Genomic DNA, 19670 nt, shown 5'->3' on the forward strand with positions numbered 1-19670 from the left:
GACAAGAAAATAAATAAAATTTATTCTTAAAACATGGTTAAAACACTTATTGCTGACAAGAGCTTAAAATGAAACTCTAAGTGACTTTGTAGATAATTGTATTAAGGAGCAGGAAAAAAAATGTGTTTGAATAAAAAGAAAACCAAAGATGTCACACATCTATATAAAACACCTCCTTTGCATTCTTTTCTAATCATATATACATATAATATATTGTGTTTATTTTACACCATTTTCCTCACTCATGCCTACTCTTTTGAAAATATGATATACACAGCTCAAAAATGTTTAGGAAAAACAGGGTAAACAGGGAAAAAAAAAGTAACCAACCTATTAAATGGAAATATAACCCCAGTTCTCTACTTTTTACTTACAAAAAGATCTAATGGTAGTCCCCAACTTCCTTAATAAGACTCCAATAGCGCAAGAATTAATATCAATAATCAATAAATGGAATGGATTCAAACTAAAAATCTCTCAGCAAAAGAAACAATCAGTGAGGTGAATAGAGAGTCTACAATTTGGGAACAAATTTTTACCACACACACATCAAATAGAGCACTAATCTCTAGGATATGTAAAAAACTCAAAATCTTAACACTAAAAAGCCAAATAACCCAATCAATAAATGGGCCAAGGACCTGAACAGACACTTCTCAGAAGAGGACATATAATCAATCAACAAATATATGAAAAAATGTTCATCATCTCTAGCAACTAGAGAAATGCAAATCAAAACTACTCTAAGATTTCATCTCACAGTCAGAATGGCAGCTATTATGAAGACAAACAACAATATGTGTTAGTGAGGATGTGGGGGGAAAAGGCACACTCATACACTGCTGGTGGGATTACAAATTGGTGCAGCCAATGTGGAAAGCAGTATGGAGATTCCTTGGAAAACTGGGAATGGAATCATCATTTGACCCAGCCATCCCACTCCTCGGACTATACACAAAAGACTTAAAAATAGCATACTACAGGGACACAGCCACATCAGTGTTTATAGCAGCACAATTCACAATAGCTAAACTGTGGAACCAAATTAGATGCCCTTCAGTAGATGAATGGATACAAAAAATGTGGCATATAAACACAATGGAATATTACTCAGCAATAAAAGATAATAAAATCATGGCATTTGCAGGTTAATGGATAGAGTTGGAGAAGATAATGCTAAGTGAAGATGGCCAATCTCAAAAAATCAAATGCCGAAAGTTTTCTCTGATTTAAGGATGCTGATTCATAATATGGCGGTGGGGGAGGGCATGGAAGGATTAGGTGAACTCTAGTTAGGGCAGAGAGGAAAAGGGGAGGGATAAAAAGGGAGAGGGCATGGAATTAGGAATGATGATGCAATGAGGTGGACATGTATGAAGACACAAATGGTGTGACTCTACTTTGTTTACAATCAGAGACACGAAAAACTGTGCTTTATATGTGTAATATGAATTATAATGCATTCTGCTGTCATATATAACAAATTAAAATTTTTAAAAAATGAAAAAAAAAGAACAAGTGGGTTAAAATTGAAAACTCCTAAAGATAGGAGAGGACAAGGTAGGTATATATTTATCACTAAATAAGTGGGATCCATTGTTTTTGCAATATGTCAACAAATAGATCCCCTTTTTGTTTCCAATTTTATGTCAATGAAGACATTGAAAGAGGTATTTATTATAGATATTTATGCTCAAAAATCAATTTTAAAAGAGGAATGATTTATTTGTGTTTTTTAACAAAGAAGCTTCAAAGTATTAAAAGTTAAAATATATATAATTAAATTAGGTGTTCAAATTACAAAATGATTTCTTAAAGTGGCAACTTCCCTGACTTATAGGAATAAAATAACCTTTCAAGTATTTCTATCCAAGTCTACCTGTTTAGTAGTAGCAAATAAAAAATAACTACACAATTTTCTGTATAACAGCAGGATTTTGCCCTAGAGTAGCTATTCATTGCTACTTCTCCCACATGCTTGATATACTATCTACTGGAGGATTCAGCAAATGAATTAAAGGGGGAAGGGCATAAAAAGTTCACTTTAACTTATTTCCTTATAAACTATTCCTAAAACTTCAAAGAGGAGAGAGTATTGTCAGGCTCCTGCTGTAAATACACACACACACACACACACACACACACACACACACACACACACACGCACACACAGTGGAATTCTATTCCACCATTAAAAAGAATGAAATTGTGGCATTTGCTGGTAAATGGATAGAAATGGAGAATAGCATAAGTGAGATTAGATAAACTCACAAACTAAAAACAGTCAAATGATTTCTCTCATGTGGAAAATAGAGAAAGGGGGAGAAAAGAGTACATAAAGAACCTATCAAATACAAATTAATAGATGAGTGAAAGGAAGTCTAGTAGAGGAAGGAACAGGGAGGGGTGGAGGAGGGAGGACAGGTGGGAAAAGGGGAATCATGTATAAGTTTGTTGAGGTGAACCCAACTATTATGTAACCATAATGCTCTAATAAAAAAAAATTAGAGAAAATGAAAAAAATAAAAAAGGAGAAAGAGGCATTTTCCTACCAATTTTGACTTCTGGTAATCCAAATCTTAACTTAGCAAAAATGACTCTGGCTGTTTTGTGTCTTTGACCTTATTCTTGAGGCTAAATAGCCTGAACTGGGTTCAGTTCTATAATTCCAATCCAAACCTAGTACCTTTATTACTGACCATAAACTTGATCATGATTTAATAATTTGGACTATGAATGGAGTCATTCATCTGAATGTGTGCTGACACAAGCACTTTGCTTGGCAATGTAGCCATTCTGAACTAAAATGATAAGTACATTACCCAGAGTGACATGAAGGAGGAAAATATAATAGAAACAACATCAAGGCTCTGGCAAAGAAATATGAATTCTTGAAGGAAAATGTGCAGATTCAAGAAAAATGAAAATATTTTGAGAATTAATTTAATATTATATTTCAAAAAAGAAATTAATCATATATACATATATATAAAAGGCTAAATGTACACATTTTCCCCTATTTTAACCTGACATGAAAGCAAACTATCACAGTATCAGATAAATTTACTCAGTAGTCAAGTACATGTCCTATTTGAGAACATCATGTCCATTAGGAATCTTTGGATTAAATTAATACTAAGATGAATGATATTTAAATGAAATGCAAACCTGCTGAAATGAATATGGCCATCTGGATGAGCTAAAATAATCTTTTGGTAGGTAATTCCTTTTTGTTTTATGGAGTTTAAAATCAAGTACTCAGGTCTCTTCCATTACCTCACTTTCTTTGTAGCACTGATATTTTTTATGAATATTATTTGTTTGTTTACTTGTTTATTTCTATCTTCCTCTACTAGAATATTAGCTATGTGAAGGCTGGGACCTTACTTAGCTTGTTTACCATTGTATTCTTAGTGTTAATGAAAGTGCTTGACATATACAATAGACTTCCAATAAATTCTAGAAAGAATGAATAATATGTCACTTTGATTCAATTCTTATGAAATTAAAAACAAACATTGTTATTCATAGAAGTCATAAATACTAAGTATTTCATAATATATGAAATGACTATTTTAATAACTAAAGTTGGTAATAAGAGGGGAGGAGTCAGGCATAAGAGGATCTAGAAATCATATGACTAGGAAAACAAAACAAAACATTGTCTTCCCTAGTTCTATGGATGCTGAATACATAAGATATTTGATATTTAAAATGCCTATCAACATTTAAACAGTTCCTGAATCTCTTTTACTTTTCATATTGTTTAATTCTGAGATAATTTTGGTTGCCATTACTGTTTTCCTTCAGTTTTGAAGAAAACAGAAATATTAAATAAGAAAACAATAGTTGATCCATATTACATAATTTAGTGAAGCACCACCCTTCAAATACACAGTTTTTCATTAGAAGTCTTTTTTGTTAGTTATTAGAGATATTTGAAGTGTTAGTAACAGAAAATGAGAATAATATATAATATTATATTATAATATATAATATCTGATTCTTTAGAAGTGGAAAGGGTGAAATGATTCAAAGAAAGAAAAATGCAGCTCTTAAGAATCAACTGGAAATAATCAAAAGGGATAAAGATGGACATTACATACTGCTCAAGGGAACCATACACAAACAAGACATAACAGTCATGAATATGTATGCCCCAAACAAAGGGGAAGCTATGTTCATCAAACAAATTCTTCTCAAGTTCAAGAGTCAAATTGATCACAACACAATAATTTTGGGTGACTTTAACACCTCTCTTACTACTGGTAGATCTTCCAAACAAAAATTGAATAAAGAAACTAGAACACAATAATATAATCAATAACAGACTTAACTGACATATATAGAATATTTCAACCTGCATCAAGCGATAACACTTTCTTCTCAGCAGCACATAGATCCTTCTCTAAAATAGATCATACAATATGCCACAAAGCAACTCTTGGCAAATACAAAAAAGTAGAGCTACTACCATGCATTTTATCAGGTTAAAATGGAATAATATTAAAAATCAATGACAAAATAAAAAATAACAATTACTCCAACATCTGGAGACTAAACAATATGCTACTTATTAACAATGGGTTGCAGAAGACATCAAGAAGGAGATTAAAAAATTCTTAGACATGAATGAGAACATAAACACAACATATCAATATCTCTGGGACACTATGAAAGTAGTACTAAGAGGAAAGTTCATTGCATGGAGTTCATTCCTTAAAAGAAGAAAAAGTCAACAAACGAATTACATCTCAGCCCTAGAAAAAGAACAAATCAACAGCAAAAGCAGTAGAAGGCAAGAAATAATCAAAATTAGAGCTGAGATCAATGAAATCGAAACAAAAGAAACAACTGAAACAATTGACAAAATAAAAAGTTGTTTTTTAGAAAAATAAATAAAATTGACAGACCCTTAGCTATGCTAATGAAGAGAAGGAGAGAGAAAACTCAAATTACCAGAATAAGTGATGAAAAAGATAATATCACAACAGACACTACAGAAATACAGAAGATAGTTAGAAATTATTTTGAAAACTTATACTCCGATAAAATAGAAGACTTTGAAGGCATCAACAAATTTCTTAAGTCATATGGTGTGCCCAGATTGAAACAGAAAGATATACACAATTTAAACAGACCAATATCAAATGATGAAATAGAAGATGCCATCAGAAGCCTTACAACCAAGAAAAGCCCAGGATCGTAAGAATAGACAGCCGAGTTCTACAAGACCTTTAAAGAAGAACTAATACCAATACTCTTCAATTTATTTCAGGAAATAGAAAAAGAGACAGCACTTCCAAACTCATTCTATGAGGCCAAAATCACCCTGATTCCAAAACCAGGCAAAGGCACATCAAAGAAAGAAAATGATCTCAAATGAACATAGACAGCAAAATTCTCAATAAAATTCTGAAAAATCGAACACACACAAAAAAAAAAAATCAAAAGATTGTGCACCATGATCAAGTGGGATTCATCCCGGGGATGCAAAGTTGGTTCAACATATGGAAACCAATAAATGTAATTCATCACATCAATACACTCAAAGATAAGAATCATATGTTCATCTCAATAGATGCAGAAAAAGCATTCAACAAAATATAGTCTCCCTTCAAAACACTAAAAAAACTAGGGATAATGGGAATATATCTCAACATCCTAAAGGCTATCTACGATAAGTGCCAAGCCAACATCATTCTAAATGGAGAAAAATTGAAGGTATTCACTCTAAAAACAAGAACAAGAAGGGATGCCTTATTTCACCACTTAACATAGTTGTTGAAATACTGGCCAGAGCAATTAGACAGATGAAAGAAATTAAAGGGATATGTATAGAAAAAGAAGAACTTAAATTAGCACTATTTGCTGACGATATGATTCTATACCTAGAAGACCCCAAAAACTCCACCAGAAAACTTCTAGAACCAGTAAATGAATTCAACAAAGTAGCAGGATATAAAATCAACACCCATAAATCAAAGGCATTTCTGTATATCAGTGACAAATCCTCTGAGAGGAAAATGAGGAAAACTACCCCATTTACAATTTTACAATAACCTCAAAAAAAAAAAAAAAAAAACAACTTGGGAATCAATTTAACGAAAGAGGTGAAAGATTTATACAATGAAAACTACAGAACCCTAAAGAAAGAAATCAAAGAAGACCTTAGAAGATGGAAAGATGGTACCTTGCTCTTGGATAGACAGAATTAATATTATCAAAATGACCAAACTTCCCAAAGCACTATACAGATTTAATGCAATTCCGATCAAAATCCCAGTAGCATTCCTCATAGAAATAGAAAAAGCAATCATAAAATTCATCTGGAAAAATAACAGACCTAGAATAGCTAAAGCAATCCTTAGCAGGAAGAATGAAGCAGGTGGCATCACTATAACAGACCTTAAACTATACTACAGAGCAAGAGTAACAAAAACAGCATGGTATTGGCACCAAAACAGACGATAGACCAATGGTACAGAATGGAGGACACAGAGACTAACCCACAAAATTACAATTATCTTCTTTTAGACAAAGTTGCCAAAAACATGCACTGGAGAAAATATATCCTCTTCAACAAATGGTGCTGGGAAAACTGGAAATCCATATGCAAAAAAATGAAATGAAACCCTTAACTCTCACCATGCACAAAACTCAACTCAAAGTGGGTCAAGGACCTAGGAATTAAACCAGAGACTGCATCCAATAGAAGAAAAAGTAGGCCCTAATCTTCATCATGTGTGACTAGGTTCCAACTTCCTTAATAAGACTACTATAGCTCAAGAATTACAACCAAGAATCAATAAATGGGATGGATTCAAACTAAAAAGTTTCTTCTCAGCAAAAGAAACAACTTGTGTGGTGAATAGAGAGCCTACATCTTGAGAGCAAATTTTTACCCCTCACACATCAGATAGAGCACTAATCTCTAGGGTATTAAAGAACTCAAAAAGCTAAGCACCAAAAAAACAAATAACCCAATCAATAAATGGGCCAAGGACCTGAACAGACACTTCTCAGAAGAGGATATATAATCAATCAACAAATATATGAAAAAATATTCATCATCTCTAGCAATCAGAGAAATGCACATCAAAAGTACTCTAAGATTTCATCTCACTCCAGTCAGCTATTATGAAGACAAACAACAATAAGTGTTAGCGAGGATGTTGGGGAAAAGGTACACTCATACATTGCTGGTGAGACTGCAAATTGGTGCAGCCAATATGGAAAGCACTATGGAGATTCCTTGGAAAACTGGGAATGGAACTACCATTTGACTCAGCTGTCTCTCTTCTTAGTCTATATCCAAAGACTTAAAAACAGCAAACACAGGGACACAGCCATATCAATGTTTATAGCAGCATAATTCACAATAGCTAAACTGTGGAACCAACCTAGATGCCCTTCAGTAGATGATGGATAAAAAAAAATGTGGCATATATACACAATGGGATATTACTCAGCAATAAAAGAGAATAAAATCATGACATTTGCAGGTAAATGGATGGCGTTGGAGAAGATAATGCTAAGTGAAGTTAGCCAATCCCAAAAAACAAATGCCAAATGTTTTCTCTGATATAAGGAGGCTGATTCATAGTGGGGTAGGGAGGGGGAACATGGAAGGAATAGAGGAACTCTGGATAGGGCAGAGGGGTGGGAGGGGCAAGGAGGGGCGGAGGGTTAGCAAGGATGGTGGAATGTGATGGACAATATTATCCAAAGTACATGTATGAAGACACGAATTTGGTGTGAACATACTTTATATACAACCAGAGATATGAAACATTGTGCTGTATATGTGTAATAAGAATTGTAATGTATTCCACTGTCATTTATTTTATTTTTTTTTAAAGAGAGAGTGAGAGAGGGGAGAGAGAGAGAGAGAGAGAATTTTTAATATTTATTTTTTAGTTCTCGGCGGACACAACATCTTTGTTGGTATGTGGTGTGAGCACGCTACCGCTTGAGCCACATCCCCAGCCCCCGCTGTCATTTATTTTTTTAAAAAAAATTATTTAAAATTTTTTTTTAAAAAAAGAACCAACTTGAAGATTGGAGCAAGCTAGCTTTCCATGTTCATTCTGATATATTTTCCACCCTATTATTTTTTACTCCAGAGAGGATAAAACATAGGTATAATAGAGATAAATACAGATACAGATAGATCTCTCTACTAGGAAAGAAAATGTTCCATCCATTTCTCCCACAACATAAAATAGCATTTAATCTTATAGAGAACTAAAAAATATACAAACAAGGATAAAATCTTTCTGATTTGATAATACCTGAAACAATGAGATTAATATTTTAGGTGATTACTTAATTATAAAATATAGCTGATAATTTTTTGTTTTTGTTTTTTTATGCAAGACCCCCTAATATTATAAGGTGATTACAACAATTTGAAATTCATGGTAACAATTACTACCATTATGGTAATTTGAAAGTCATAATAATTCATTCATTTTTCTTTTTATTGATTATATTAGAGTGTATGTGAGTTACAACTGTAACAACTACCTAAGATAATCAATCTAATAGGGAAAAGGTTTATTTTGTCTCAGTTTCAGATTTCAGATCATGGTTACTTCATCCTCTTAATTTGGGCCTGTGGTAACAGCTTATAACAGCAGGAGCCCATAGTAGAAGAGGCCTATTAACCTCATAGCAATCAGGAAGTAAAGAGAGACCCAAAGTGGCAGTGTTCCAACCCTTTAAAGGGCGTGCCCCCAGTAATGTAACTTCCTTCCATTAAGCTCCACATTCCTAAAGTTTCCACCCTTGGGGAAACCTGGGGAAGCCTTCAACACATGAGCCTTTTGGGGACTGTCAAGATCCAAATTACAACAAAGAGTTCTTATTATCTCCATTTTAAAGATAAAAAGAAATGGAGACAGATATTAACAATTTGCTCAGAACATAATGGTTAATAGAATTGGAATTCAAACTAAGCAGATTCATAGATTGAAACTCAAAGTAACAAACACTTTAGATAAAATCTTACCAAAAAATGATGGATACAGGGCATAAGCACGATATCTGCCAAAGTGAAGTAAAGCCCTTCTGCAAACACATGTTCCAGAGGTGGAAGGTCAGAGGCTTTTGCTTTCCTTATGTGAGAAGGCTCCCTGTTGGTAGTAACTGGTTCCTCCTGCACTCTGAGCTTGGAGAATGCCATGTTCAATTCCAGATTCTTGGATGAAGAGTCCAACTCTTCAGACGTTTCCTCTGTTTGGACCTTGCTCTTTGCTTTTCCCTTAGCAAGGGCAGGCTTAACTCCAGCAGTCCTCTGTTGTTTTAGCTTCTGCCTGCGGAGTTTGTCATCATTGTGCACTCTAACAGGTTCACTAAGCTTTTTCTCCAGCTGTAGTACTTCCATAGGTATAGTTGGGAGCTGGTCAGAAGACTCTCTGAGAAAATTCTCAATAGCCAATGGGATTGTGAGTTCACATAGCCTGGTCCACTGACTAACCTATAAAACAAAATAAGAAATGAAAGGATTCTTCATTCTCAATATAACTTGACAAAAATAACTCTTATTGAGAAATAACACTGGTTTAGATCATTTAAGTCTTGATGCAAATCATCCCTGGGCTATGTTTTATGCTTTATGGAGATATTAGTACAGTGCTTCAGACATGAAAAACATTAAACAAATGAAGGTTTTGCAAGGCTGTGTCCTCTTACTGAATAAGCATTACTTCCCAAAGTTTTAAAAACACATCTCCCCACACAAAAAACAAAACCAAAAGCACATGACTTCCAAAGCTCTACTACTTGAGCTCCTGTTTATACATAAATATTTCCTTTAAAAATTCTCTAAGTAGGCAAAAGGGATGTGGCTCAGTGGTAGACTTTGCCTGATACAGCAAAACAGAAAAATAAATAAAATTAAATTAAAATAAAATACATAATCCTCAATGTAACTGAAATAAAGAATAAAAACAAGTTATTCTCTTTAAAAATGTCTTCAAGCTTCATAAATTAAATCCAAATTCTTATTTTTCAATACCTCAGTGTAATACTGACATACATAAAGGATTACTTTATTTCATTGGTTCTCTGGGTTTATAAATAAATTTTATTCCTAACTGAAAGTGAAAATAAATGGTCAAGTGAATATGTTATTATCACTGTGTAGTTTTAAATAACAAGAGACCTTATACTTACTTCAGCGCAGGCTTTCAAACAAGTCTTTTTAAAACCCAGAAGTTCCAAAATTTCCTTCCTTGAAGGGTCTGCTTCATATGATTTCTGGATAATGTGTCTTAGTACAACAGCAAGTCCTGCTCTACAAAAGTTGTCTGGTCGTTCTACCACCGCAGGTAAACAGCAATTCTGGACTATTGGTGGGAGCTCCTCCTTTGAGATAACCTGAATTTCAACATCCTGAAACACCACATCTCTAAGTAGATCAATATCTGTACTTTCTCTGGTGAGGACTAAGTAAACTTTAAATATTTTGCAGTCACAGTATGATAACAAGAATAAAGTCACAGCTGTATGAAGAGGAAAGATGCATCCTTCTGTCTGGTGAGAAAAGTCCAGGTATAGATATTCTTCTGTAAGACTTTTCTTAATGCCTTTCATTTTCTTCATTCATTGGGCCACCTAAAGCATAAATTGAAGTAATTAAAGGCCTTGAATAGAATTTGATAATTCAGAAGCTAAAATTTAAAAAATGAATGTTTTAAATCAGTAAGACTTTGTGAAGTTATATGTGTCTCTCAAGACTGAAATAATGTCTTCCAAAAGAAAACTTTCCCCCAACTTGTGAAATTAACTAGTCTCAGAACACAGTTTTTAACTTCTTAATTTCTCTTTTTCTTTACATCCTCATAACTAATTATTAGCAGATCTATCTTCTGAGTACATTTAGGATCTAATTATTTCACAGCATTTCCATTGCTTCCACTGTGACCCCAGTCATTACCACCTTTTATGAATTACAACAAATGCTTCCTATCTTTGCTTTACATCTTACCTCCCCTCTATTGTCAAAACAGCAGCCAAAGTGATTGTTTAAAATGAAGTATTGCCATTACTCAGTTCAAACCCTCCAGTGTCTTCCAAGTATACGGGTAGAAGATCCAAAGTTCCTACAGTGGTCTAAAAGATCTCCTTTCATGTGTTCTTTGTTCTTCTTATTAACTTTCCTCATTGCTCACTGCTCCAACCAAAGTAAATTGTTATTTCCTACAAAAACTCTGGGAGCATCTCCTACTTTGGGGCCTTTGCATTTGTTGTTTCCAGAATCTAGAACACTCCCTTAAGGTATTTCTCAAAGGCACTGCTTAGGGAGACCTTCCTTGGCTACTCTTTTTGATATTGTAAATCCTAATCCTATTCTCCCTGAAAACAGAAAATTTCTATGCTTTAATTTTCTCCATAGCACTTATCACAATTATAGCATACTGTTTATTTGGTGTCTCCTAACTAGAATAATCCATGAGAGTAGATATTTTGTTTTGTTAACCACTATGCCTGAAGCAGGGACTACTATATATTTATGTATAATAAAGAAGTATTTGTTGAATGAATGCATGGATAAGTACATACATAGGGTGTTTTAAAGATGCATACATACAAACTTGAGGTCAAATTATTTCTTTAAGAGTTCTGTCAATTATCAAGATTTCTTGAGTCATAAATTTTCTGGATCCAGCATCTTCCATGTTCTAATACATAAACAGTGATTCCAAAACTGACACTAGATGGTGCTCTTTAAAACCACTGGTCACACAAGAATGTAAAAGGAAAATGGCATATAGAAGGAAAAAAAATTGTTTTGTTTTAAAGCCTTAAAAAGTACACATGCAACTTTATCATTTAAGTGCATTTGAAATGTTAGTGTACCCTTAATTTTAGAAAACCTTCAAATTTTCGTTTAATACTCTATATTCCTCTGGATTTTTGTTATTGTTGTTGATCAAAAGCATGAGTCATCACTGTTTAATTAATTTTCTTGGTTCAACTATATTTTTCCTTCTATGAAAGAGTTTATAATCCATTATAGCAAAGAAATGTAGTGAAGTACCCACTTATAAAACTTTTTGGTAACATAAATACTGTTATTTTGTTGTTGTTGTTGTTGTTGAAACATAGAGATCTGTACCATGGTTACTTTATTAAAGGATTATCTGCAAAGCTGGGCACAATGGTACATGCCTATAATTCCAGGAACTCTGAAGATTTAGGTAGGAGGATTACAAGTTTCAGGCTACTCTCCAGCAACTTAGAAGCTCAGCAACTTAGTGAGATCCTGTCTCAAAATAAAAAATTAAAAGGACTGTGATGTTGTTCAGTGGTAAAGTATTCCTGCCTGGTTTAAATCCCCAGAACCACCCCCCCCCCCAAAAAAAAGGAAGAAAGAAAGAAAAAAAAGATTATTTAAGAATAATCATTTTTTAACCCGGGGAAACCACAATCCCCCCTAAGATTGATTTATTTATTTTATTTATTTTATTTTTTTTTGGTGGGGGAGCACCTAGAACTCATTTATTCAAAACAAAAGAGTAAAGGATATTTATTAAAGTTAACATTCACAGGTAAAAACAACCAACTGTACTTTCTAGGAAATCTCTTTGAGGAGTTTACCCTAGAAATTTACAGCTGATTAATTTGTCAATCCTCTTGAATTATTCTCCTGACAGTGGACTATAACGAAAATACCTAAGTGCTTTAAGAAGGTAGATTTAAAGGAAACATGATCAATTACCTCATTTATTTAGCAGTATAAAAATAGTAACTATACAACTAGTCCTGCTAGTACTTTCTATTAAAAAAAAATAGCAGGTTATTTTAAAGCTTTTGAATTAAGATATGGAGATGGGGGATGGGAACATATTTATATTTGCCACTTTCTAAGGAACATAAAAAGTATGAAAATATTCTCTAAACTTTCTTCACTAAGAGCCCTTAATAAATATTAAATGTCACCAAAATAAAATAAAAATGCCTATGATGAAATCCAAACTTTGAGATACCCAAAGGAAAAGTACTGTGAATGGTGTATATAAATACATAATTTTTCAATATAGATGTTGCTATTTTATCTTGGGAGATTAAAATTTTTACCTAATCTTTTTTACCTAAAATTTTTACCTCTTAGAGCTAAAAACAAAACCCTCCTTGGGCAATTTCTCCCTATTATGGTTTTAAAATAAATCATAAATATTTAGTAAACCTGTACAAATTTTATATCTTTCTTTTTTGGGGGGAGGTGGTACAGGGATTGAACTCAGGGGCACTCAACCACTGAACCACGTCCCAAGCCCTATTTTGTCTCATTGCGTTGCTTAGCACCTTGATGTTGCTGAGACTTTCTTGCCTCAGCCTCCTGAGCTACTGGGATTACAGGAGTGTGCCAACTCGCCCAGCTACATAACTTTTGAAAACTTGCCCTGAGCCTTGAATTTTACAAAAAAAGAACATAGTTTTTGTTAGAAGTTCAAATACCACACACACACAAAAAAATTCATTTTCTCTTCTTTTTCTACCTTGAGAATTTCTAAGTTCATTAATTATATGTCATGAGCTTTAAGAAAGTAGGTACCATAGAAACAACTTCTGGGTCTCCAGGGCTTCTGGGAATGACTTGTGTTACACCATATTATATTTTGCCATGCACAGAGATAGTTTCATTTGCTCTTTCTCTGTAAGCACTCCTGAGAGGGAGTGAAAAAGCAGAAGACAAAACCACAAACTTCAGAAGCCAAACAGAGCTAATAATGTGTGCAGCTCTTCCCTGGACACACTAATGTGCTTGTATTTCTTGCAGAAAGAACAAATAACTAAAAAGAAAAAAATGAAGCATTAGATTCATTACTTCAGAATCAAGTTCAAATGGTTGCACTAATCACAGCTTTAAAATTTAGGCATTTAGACTTTATCTGCATTTTCAGTCTAATTAATAGACTTTGGTTTTGATCAATTAAAATGTTTCATATATAAAAATGGGAAATGAGTTTAGAGGTTTTTTTAAATATCAAATCTCCTTGCTACTTAATTCCAGGCATGTTTTCATGAAAATGTTTGTATGTGTGTATTTATGACAAAAAGGGAAGGAAAAGGAGAGAGGGAGAGAGGGAGAGAGGGAGAGAGGGGAGAGAGAGAGAGAGAGAGAGAGAGAGAGAGAGAGAGAGAGAGAGAGAGAGAAAGAGAGAGGGGGGGGAGAGAGAAGAAGAAGGAGGAGGAGGAGGAGGAGGAGGAGGAGGGAGAGAGAGAGGGAGGGGGAGGGAGAGAGAGAACAGTAAATACTGAAAATAAGCATGTTTCTCCATAAGCTGGAAAAAAAGTTCAAAAGTGTTGTGCTCAAAATCAAAACAAGCTCTTTGGCAACTAAATATTACATAATAAGTCATACACTATACAAGAACACCAAAAAGTTTGTTATGCAGCATATTATAAGCCAGTGATTTTTTTCATTAAAAAGGGAAATAATTGAATTTATAAGGGGAATTTTGAAAACACTCAGAATAGACATTTTTTTCTAATATAAATAGTACTATTAGGGGTGTGGCTGTAGCTCAGTGGTAGAGCACCTGCCTCACATGGGTAAGGCACTGGGTTGATCCTCAACACCACATAAAAAAAAAAATATTGTGTCCATATATAACTAAAAATTATTTTTTAAAAATAGTACTATTATATAAACTTAGAATTTTATAAATTGAAATCCATTGCAATTTTATTGAAGCAATAATTTAACCAAAGAGAAAATTATTAGAAATTTTGTTATTTTAAGTGAAGGTATTAGTCTCAATAACTCTTGAGAAAGATCTCTACTCTAAGGATGGCAAATTCGAGGCCAGCCTTAGCATCACAGTGAGACCCTGTCCCAAAATAAAAAATAAAATGGGTTCAGGATGTAGTTCAGTGATTAAGCATCTGTGGTTTTAATCCCTGGTACAAAAACCAAACCAAAACAAAACAAAACAAAAAACTCCATTCCAAAGGCTGGTTTATTGGGTTATTTGATGATTCTCAGTACTGGATTAAGTTTTGGGGTAGTTCCTTGCTGATTTCTTTTACTGGATACTTCTCAGACCTGTCAGTGACCCACAGCTCAGGGCTTTGCCCTCTATACTCAATCTTTTGATTACTGGATTTCAAATTTTTGATCATGCCACACAATACGAAATGAATTTTATAATATCACTATGCACAGAATAAAAATGAAACAAAAATGTCATGAAAAAATACTTAACTTTACTACATGGGATAAATCTGTTATTTTTAGTTCATACTTTTTCTTTCTTTTAAAATGCTATTAATTCAATAAATTGATTTCATGAGCCATTAATGGGATACAATTCATACTATGACATCACTGTTCTAGGTAATCTCCAGTGCCAGTTTTAAATATCATCTGACTCCCATATATTTATACCACAGCCATATCCTCTCCTCTGAACTCACTCCTATATCCTATTTGACATCACCACCTGGATATTTTTCCAAACCTATTCCTTTTTCCTTATTGATCCTGTTTTTGGTCAAATGAAATCCTGCTCAACTGTTTTTTCCTCTCATACCCTGACATGTCTACCTTTGAAATAGACTAAATTTAATTTCTCATTGCCTCTCTCATTACAAATCTAAGTCATCACCTAGTCTTAAAAGTACTACTAAAAAAAAAAAAAAAGCCTATTAACAACCCCCCTCAGCCCCATTCTCCACATAATATTGTACTCTCCAACAAGTCAGAGTGATCCTTTAAAAATATAAATTAGTTCACGACCCTGCCCAAAACTACCCAATGATTCCCCTGATACTTACAATAAAATCCAGAAGTCTCATATGGCCTATGGGGATTAATGAGATCCTACCTATCCTTTTCTGACCTCATCTACTATTCTTCCTCACCCCCTGTAAGGGTCCAGCGAAGAGGAAGAGACCACAAGAGACTGTCTTATGCAATAGCAGAAGGGAGGGTTTATTTGGAAACCAGCATGCTGGGGCTCAGAGCTCACTATAGCAAAGAGAGATAGAGCCCTGAGAACAGCTTAAGCAGAGCTTATATACTTTCCTTGGAGAGGGCAGGGAGAGAAGTTACATTTTGTAGTTTGGCAGTTGGGGACAGCTCATTCTGGGAAAAAGATTAGCAAACAGTTCACAGTTGGGGACAGCACATTCTGGGAACAAGATTAGCAAACAGTTATTAAGATTTCAACAGTGTTTTGTTAAGCATATAGAAAAACGGAGTGACAAGTACCTATTTTATTAACCTTTCACCCCTTTCAACAATAGTTTTTGCTGTTCTTGGAAGATGTCAGGAACACTTCAACTTGAGAATTTTTGTACTTGCTATTCCCTTTGCTCAGAATGCTTCTGTCCAAGATACTCACTTTCTTCATCTCATCAATTTCTCTGCATAAGAATTATCTCAAAATAAGCAGTCTCTCCTGACTACCTGAATGGAAAAATCTCTCCCAATCACTTGCTAGCTTCTTATCCAGCTTTTTTTTTTCCTTTGTAGCACCTATTACCTGACACATCTCCAATACTTAATAGTGCTCAAATTTTAGTTCAGGGAATGAATAAGGAATGAATATACAAATTAATGGCAATAATTACTACCTTGAGAATACTCGATTGAGAAATTCATTCTTGGTAAATACAAGCCTCATTCTTTATGATGCCCTCTTTCAAATTCATCTGTTTAAAGGATAAAGGCAAATTAATAAGAAAAAAAACCAAGATCACCTTTGTGAGCAGATTCACAAAAAGTATAACTGGAATACACCCAAACTTCTGAATAAACTATAAAAAATTTTGTTATATTGATATTTAGGCAAAAGAAGTAAGAATCTAAAGTAGATTCTATATACTTATCTAGCAAGTACAACATTTATATAATAAGAATTATAAAATAATGGATAAGAGCCCAGACACTTGGCCAAACTCTATTCTGGTTCTTAGTACCTATAAAACTTTTCTTCACCTTCATTTTCTCTTTATAAGAATACTAATAACAGTACCTATCATATATTGTGCTATGAGAACAAAACAATGACTGTCACATAGTAAGTCTCTAAATTCCAGCTATTATTATTCTCTATGTTTTTCTCAAGTGCTGGTCAAAACCAGACCCTTGCACTGACTTTATTGAAATACACAAATGTAGAGGCACAAAAATCCAAATTTTGCTTTACATTCCAAAATTTCTTCTAGGAAAAGTAGGGAATATTACATATTTTTTCCATCAAATACTGGAAAAACTTGGTAACTGAGGCTAAAAGTCAGGGAGTCATAAAATGGTACACTAGAAATGGGAAACTCTTTAAGTCCACATATTAACCAACAATATTGTAAAATATAAGTAGTTTGACCCAATTTACAAGTATTAAAAAATACTTGTTTTAAAGATTAAAATTTAAACCTGTGTAAATTCTCTCATGTCAAATTGCTCAGCTTTTTGAATAATTAGAACTTAATTCATATTTTATACCTTTTATAAACAGCACTATTTGTTTTCAAATTCTATCATATTTTATTACAATGATACAAGTCTTTAAAAAAAAAAAGAAGAAACAAAAAGCTTAGTTCTCCAAAGATAGACAATGCTAATTACCTTAATATTAAAGAACAAGGAAAATGAAATCTGAACTTTTCCAGCATTTATTACATTACATAAAGAGGAGACAGGAGATAGTTAAGTTCTAAAGGATAAATCCTATGATTAAAATTAACTGCTTTCTTATCTGGGCTAGAACTTCAAAAATAATTTTAAACTAAAAAAGAACTTACTATAACCCTAGTCATAAAAGTAACTTTGCAATCTCTCTGGAGAAGCAGGGTATCATCTGTTGCCATGGTGTCAATTCTGGCAGCTAAGCTTGACCTCATAATTAACAGGGATCCCCAGCATGAGATACTTAAAAGATTAGAAATATTAGCAAGCCCGACACAAAAATTACTGAATTTTTACAACAAACAATACCTGTTCTTGTTATGATCTACATAGTTTAAAACCCTGCATTCCAAGTACTAATCATAACAGAATTCAGTAGGCTACCCTGAATACTTACAGATAAAAACACGTATACCAGGTACCTGTGCATATTGACAGATATGTCAGTTGGCTACCTTCATGGGTAACCTCAGAACTTGTTAGTTGCAAGGCCTGCTAAATTGTTGCTAATAGAAAGGCAAATTGGATATTAAGTATTCTTATTTCACATAGGCCACTATATAAAAGTTACAAAGTAAAATATGTTTAAAACAAAACTCAATGGGCCCATTCCTACAGAAATTCAAGTTTGGGCTTTGTTTCAAGTAGGGAAAACACATAGGAGTGTAAATAAAATAATAAACTAATAAAACAGTTCTCAAATCTCAGACTTTGTCAGTCTTGTTCTTGAAGAGTTAGGCTTCTTAATATGATGTCTTCAGGTATAACTCAAACACAATTTCAAGTAACAGATATGCTTAGGGCAATCATATCAGTAGCATATACTTTCCCCCAGGAGTTAAGAAAATATAGCTTAATGTCTAATTTATTAAATATGACAGCAAATCACTCAGTTGTGTTTTAATATTAGTTTATTTTCATAATATCTAAATGACCATATTTACATGTTTAAAATTATCATATCATTAGTTCTTGCAAGCTTTTGCATTTTCTATTGTAAACATTTTCTCCAGATGAGCTTTAAAAACACAGAAATTATTCATTTATTCTTTATCAATAATTTAGAACGAGATATACTAAGTGCTACCATTCATTCGAGAATTTATGATAAGGAATAAGATCTTGGCATTAAGAATAAAGAGAGGGAAAAAAGTCACCTAAACCCAAAAACCAGGTAGGAAGTGAAATGGGAAGTACATGTATGAGAAAACATTTTTGAAGCCAGAGTAACTTTTATGCATGTTAATCAAATTTTCTATATAAGTTAATAACCAAAGAGAAACATTGCTTTGATAGTGTGACATGAATAAATGTCCTAAAATGATGCATATCGTGTGGAGTAACTATTAAATAGTATTCACTTCCTCCAATCAGGAAGAGCTGCAATGGAAAACTAAGCGACAAAAGTTAAAAGCATGATCCAAGAAGTCTTGTAACTACACTTAACAGCAAACGGCCCCGCAAACCCCAACAACTGGAAGTTGCTCCAGACCTCAATCAGTAAAGAATAGGTGAGAACTGGTTGTGGGAAACAGGACACCGCAAAAAAAAAAAAAAAAAAAAAAAAAAAAAAAAAGATGCTAAAGGGAACAAACCCCTCCACCTGCGCACCCTCACGAATTGTGGCCAGAAAGTCTGAGGTTTACTCAGGGTTGAAGAGACTTCGGAACAATGATTTCAAGTCCTTGCCCTTCCCACCCTTTCCGCGCATCCTCAACCCTGTCAACTCCTACTGCAAGAAAGGTGATTAAGGGGTCGAGGGGGCCGAGTGAGCCAGCCGCTAGAGCGCCCTCTTTACCTGGTCGCAGAGGCGCGGCCAGGCAGGGAGGGTGCGTGAGTGTGTCGGCGACACCTGCCGCCTGCGCCTTTCCGCCCGGCCAGAGCCGGGATGCCGATGCTACTTCTGCGAGCCACGGCCCGCCTCGCTTCCAGAGAGAAGAAAGAACAACAACAGGCAAGACGTCTAGAATACCCGCGCCACCCGTCATTCATAATCCGGCGGACCGGAAGCCGATGGGTTACGTCA

The 19670-nt window shown here is 34.1% G+C and overlaps 1 protein-coding gene across 2 annotated transcripts in view; it reads right to left on the bottom strand.

Moving 5' to 3' along the window:
* The window catches only part of Gstcd (glutathione S-transferase C-terminal domain containing), a 159456-nt gene extending 139788 nt beyond the window's left edge, over positions 1–19668 (bottom strand). The window contains exons 1-4 of one of the 2 annotated variants that reach the window (XM_078021849.1): positions 19443–19668; positions 16591–16668; positions 10180–10620; positions 9014–9481 (exon numbers count right to left, since the gene is read on the bottom strand). In XM_078021849.1, the coding sequence (XP_077877975.1) occupies positions 9014–9481; positions 10180–10608 (897 nt within the window). In that variant the 5' untranslated portion in view covers positions 10609–10620; positions 16591–16668; positions 19443–19668. The remainder of the gene's footprint in view (positions 1–9013; positions 9482–10179; positions 10621–16590; positions 16669–19442) is intronic. The other variant, XM_078021848.1, reaches the window with a different exon arrangement.
* Positions 19669–19670: the final 2 nt, after the last annotated feature.

The sequence above is a fragment of the Ictidomys tridecemlineatus genome, chromosome 9 (assembly GCF_052094955.1).
Source record: "Ictidomys tridecemlineatus isolate mIctTri1 chromosome 9, mIctTri1.hap1, whole genome shotgun sequence".
Taxonomy (NCBI): Eukaryota; Metazoa; Chordata; class Mammalia; order Rodentia; family Sciuridae; genus Ictidomys; species Ictidomys tridecemlineatus.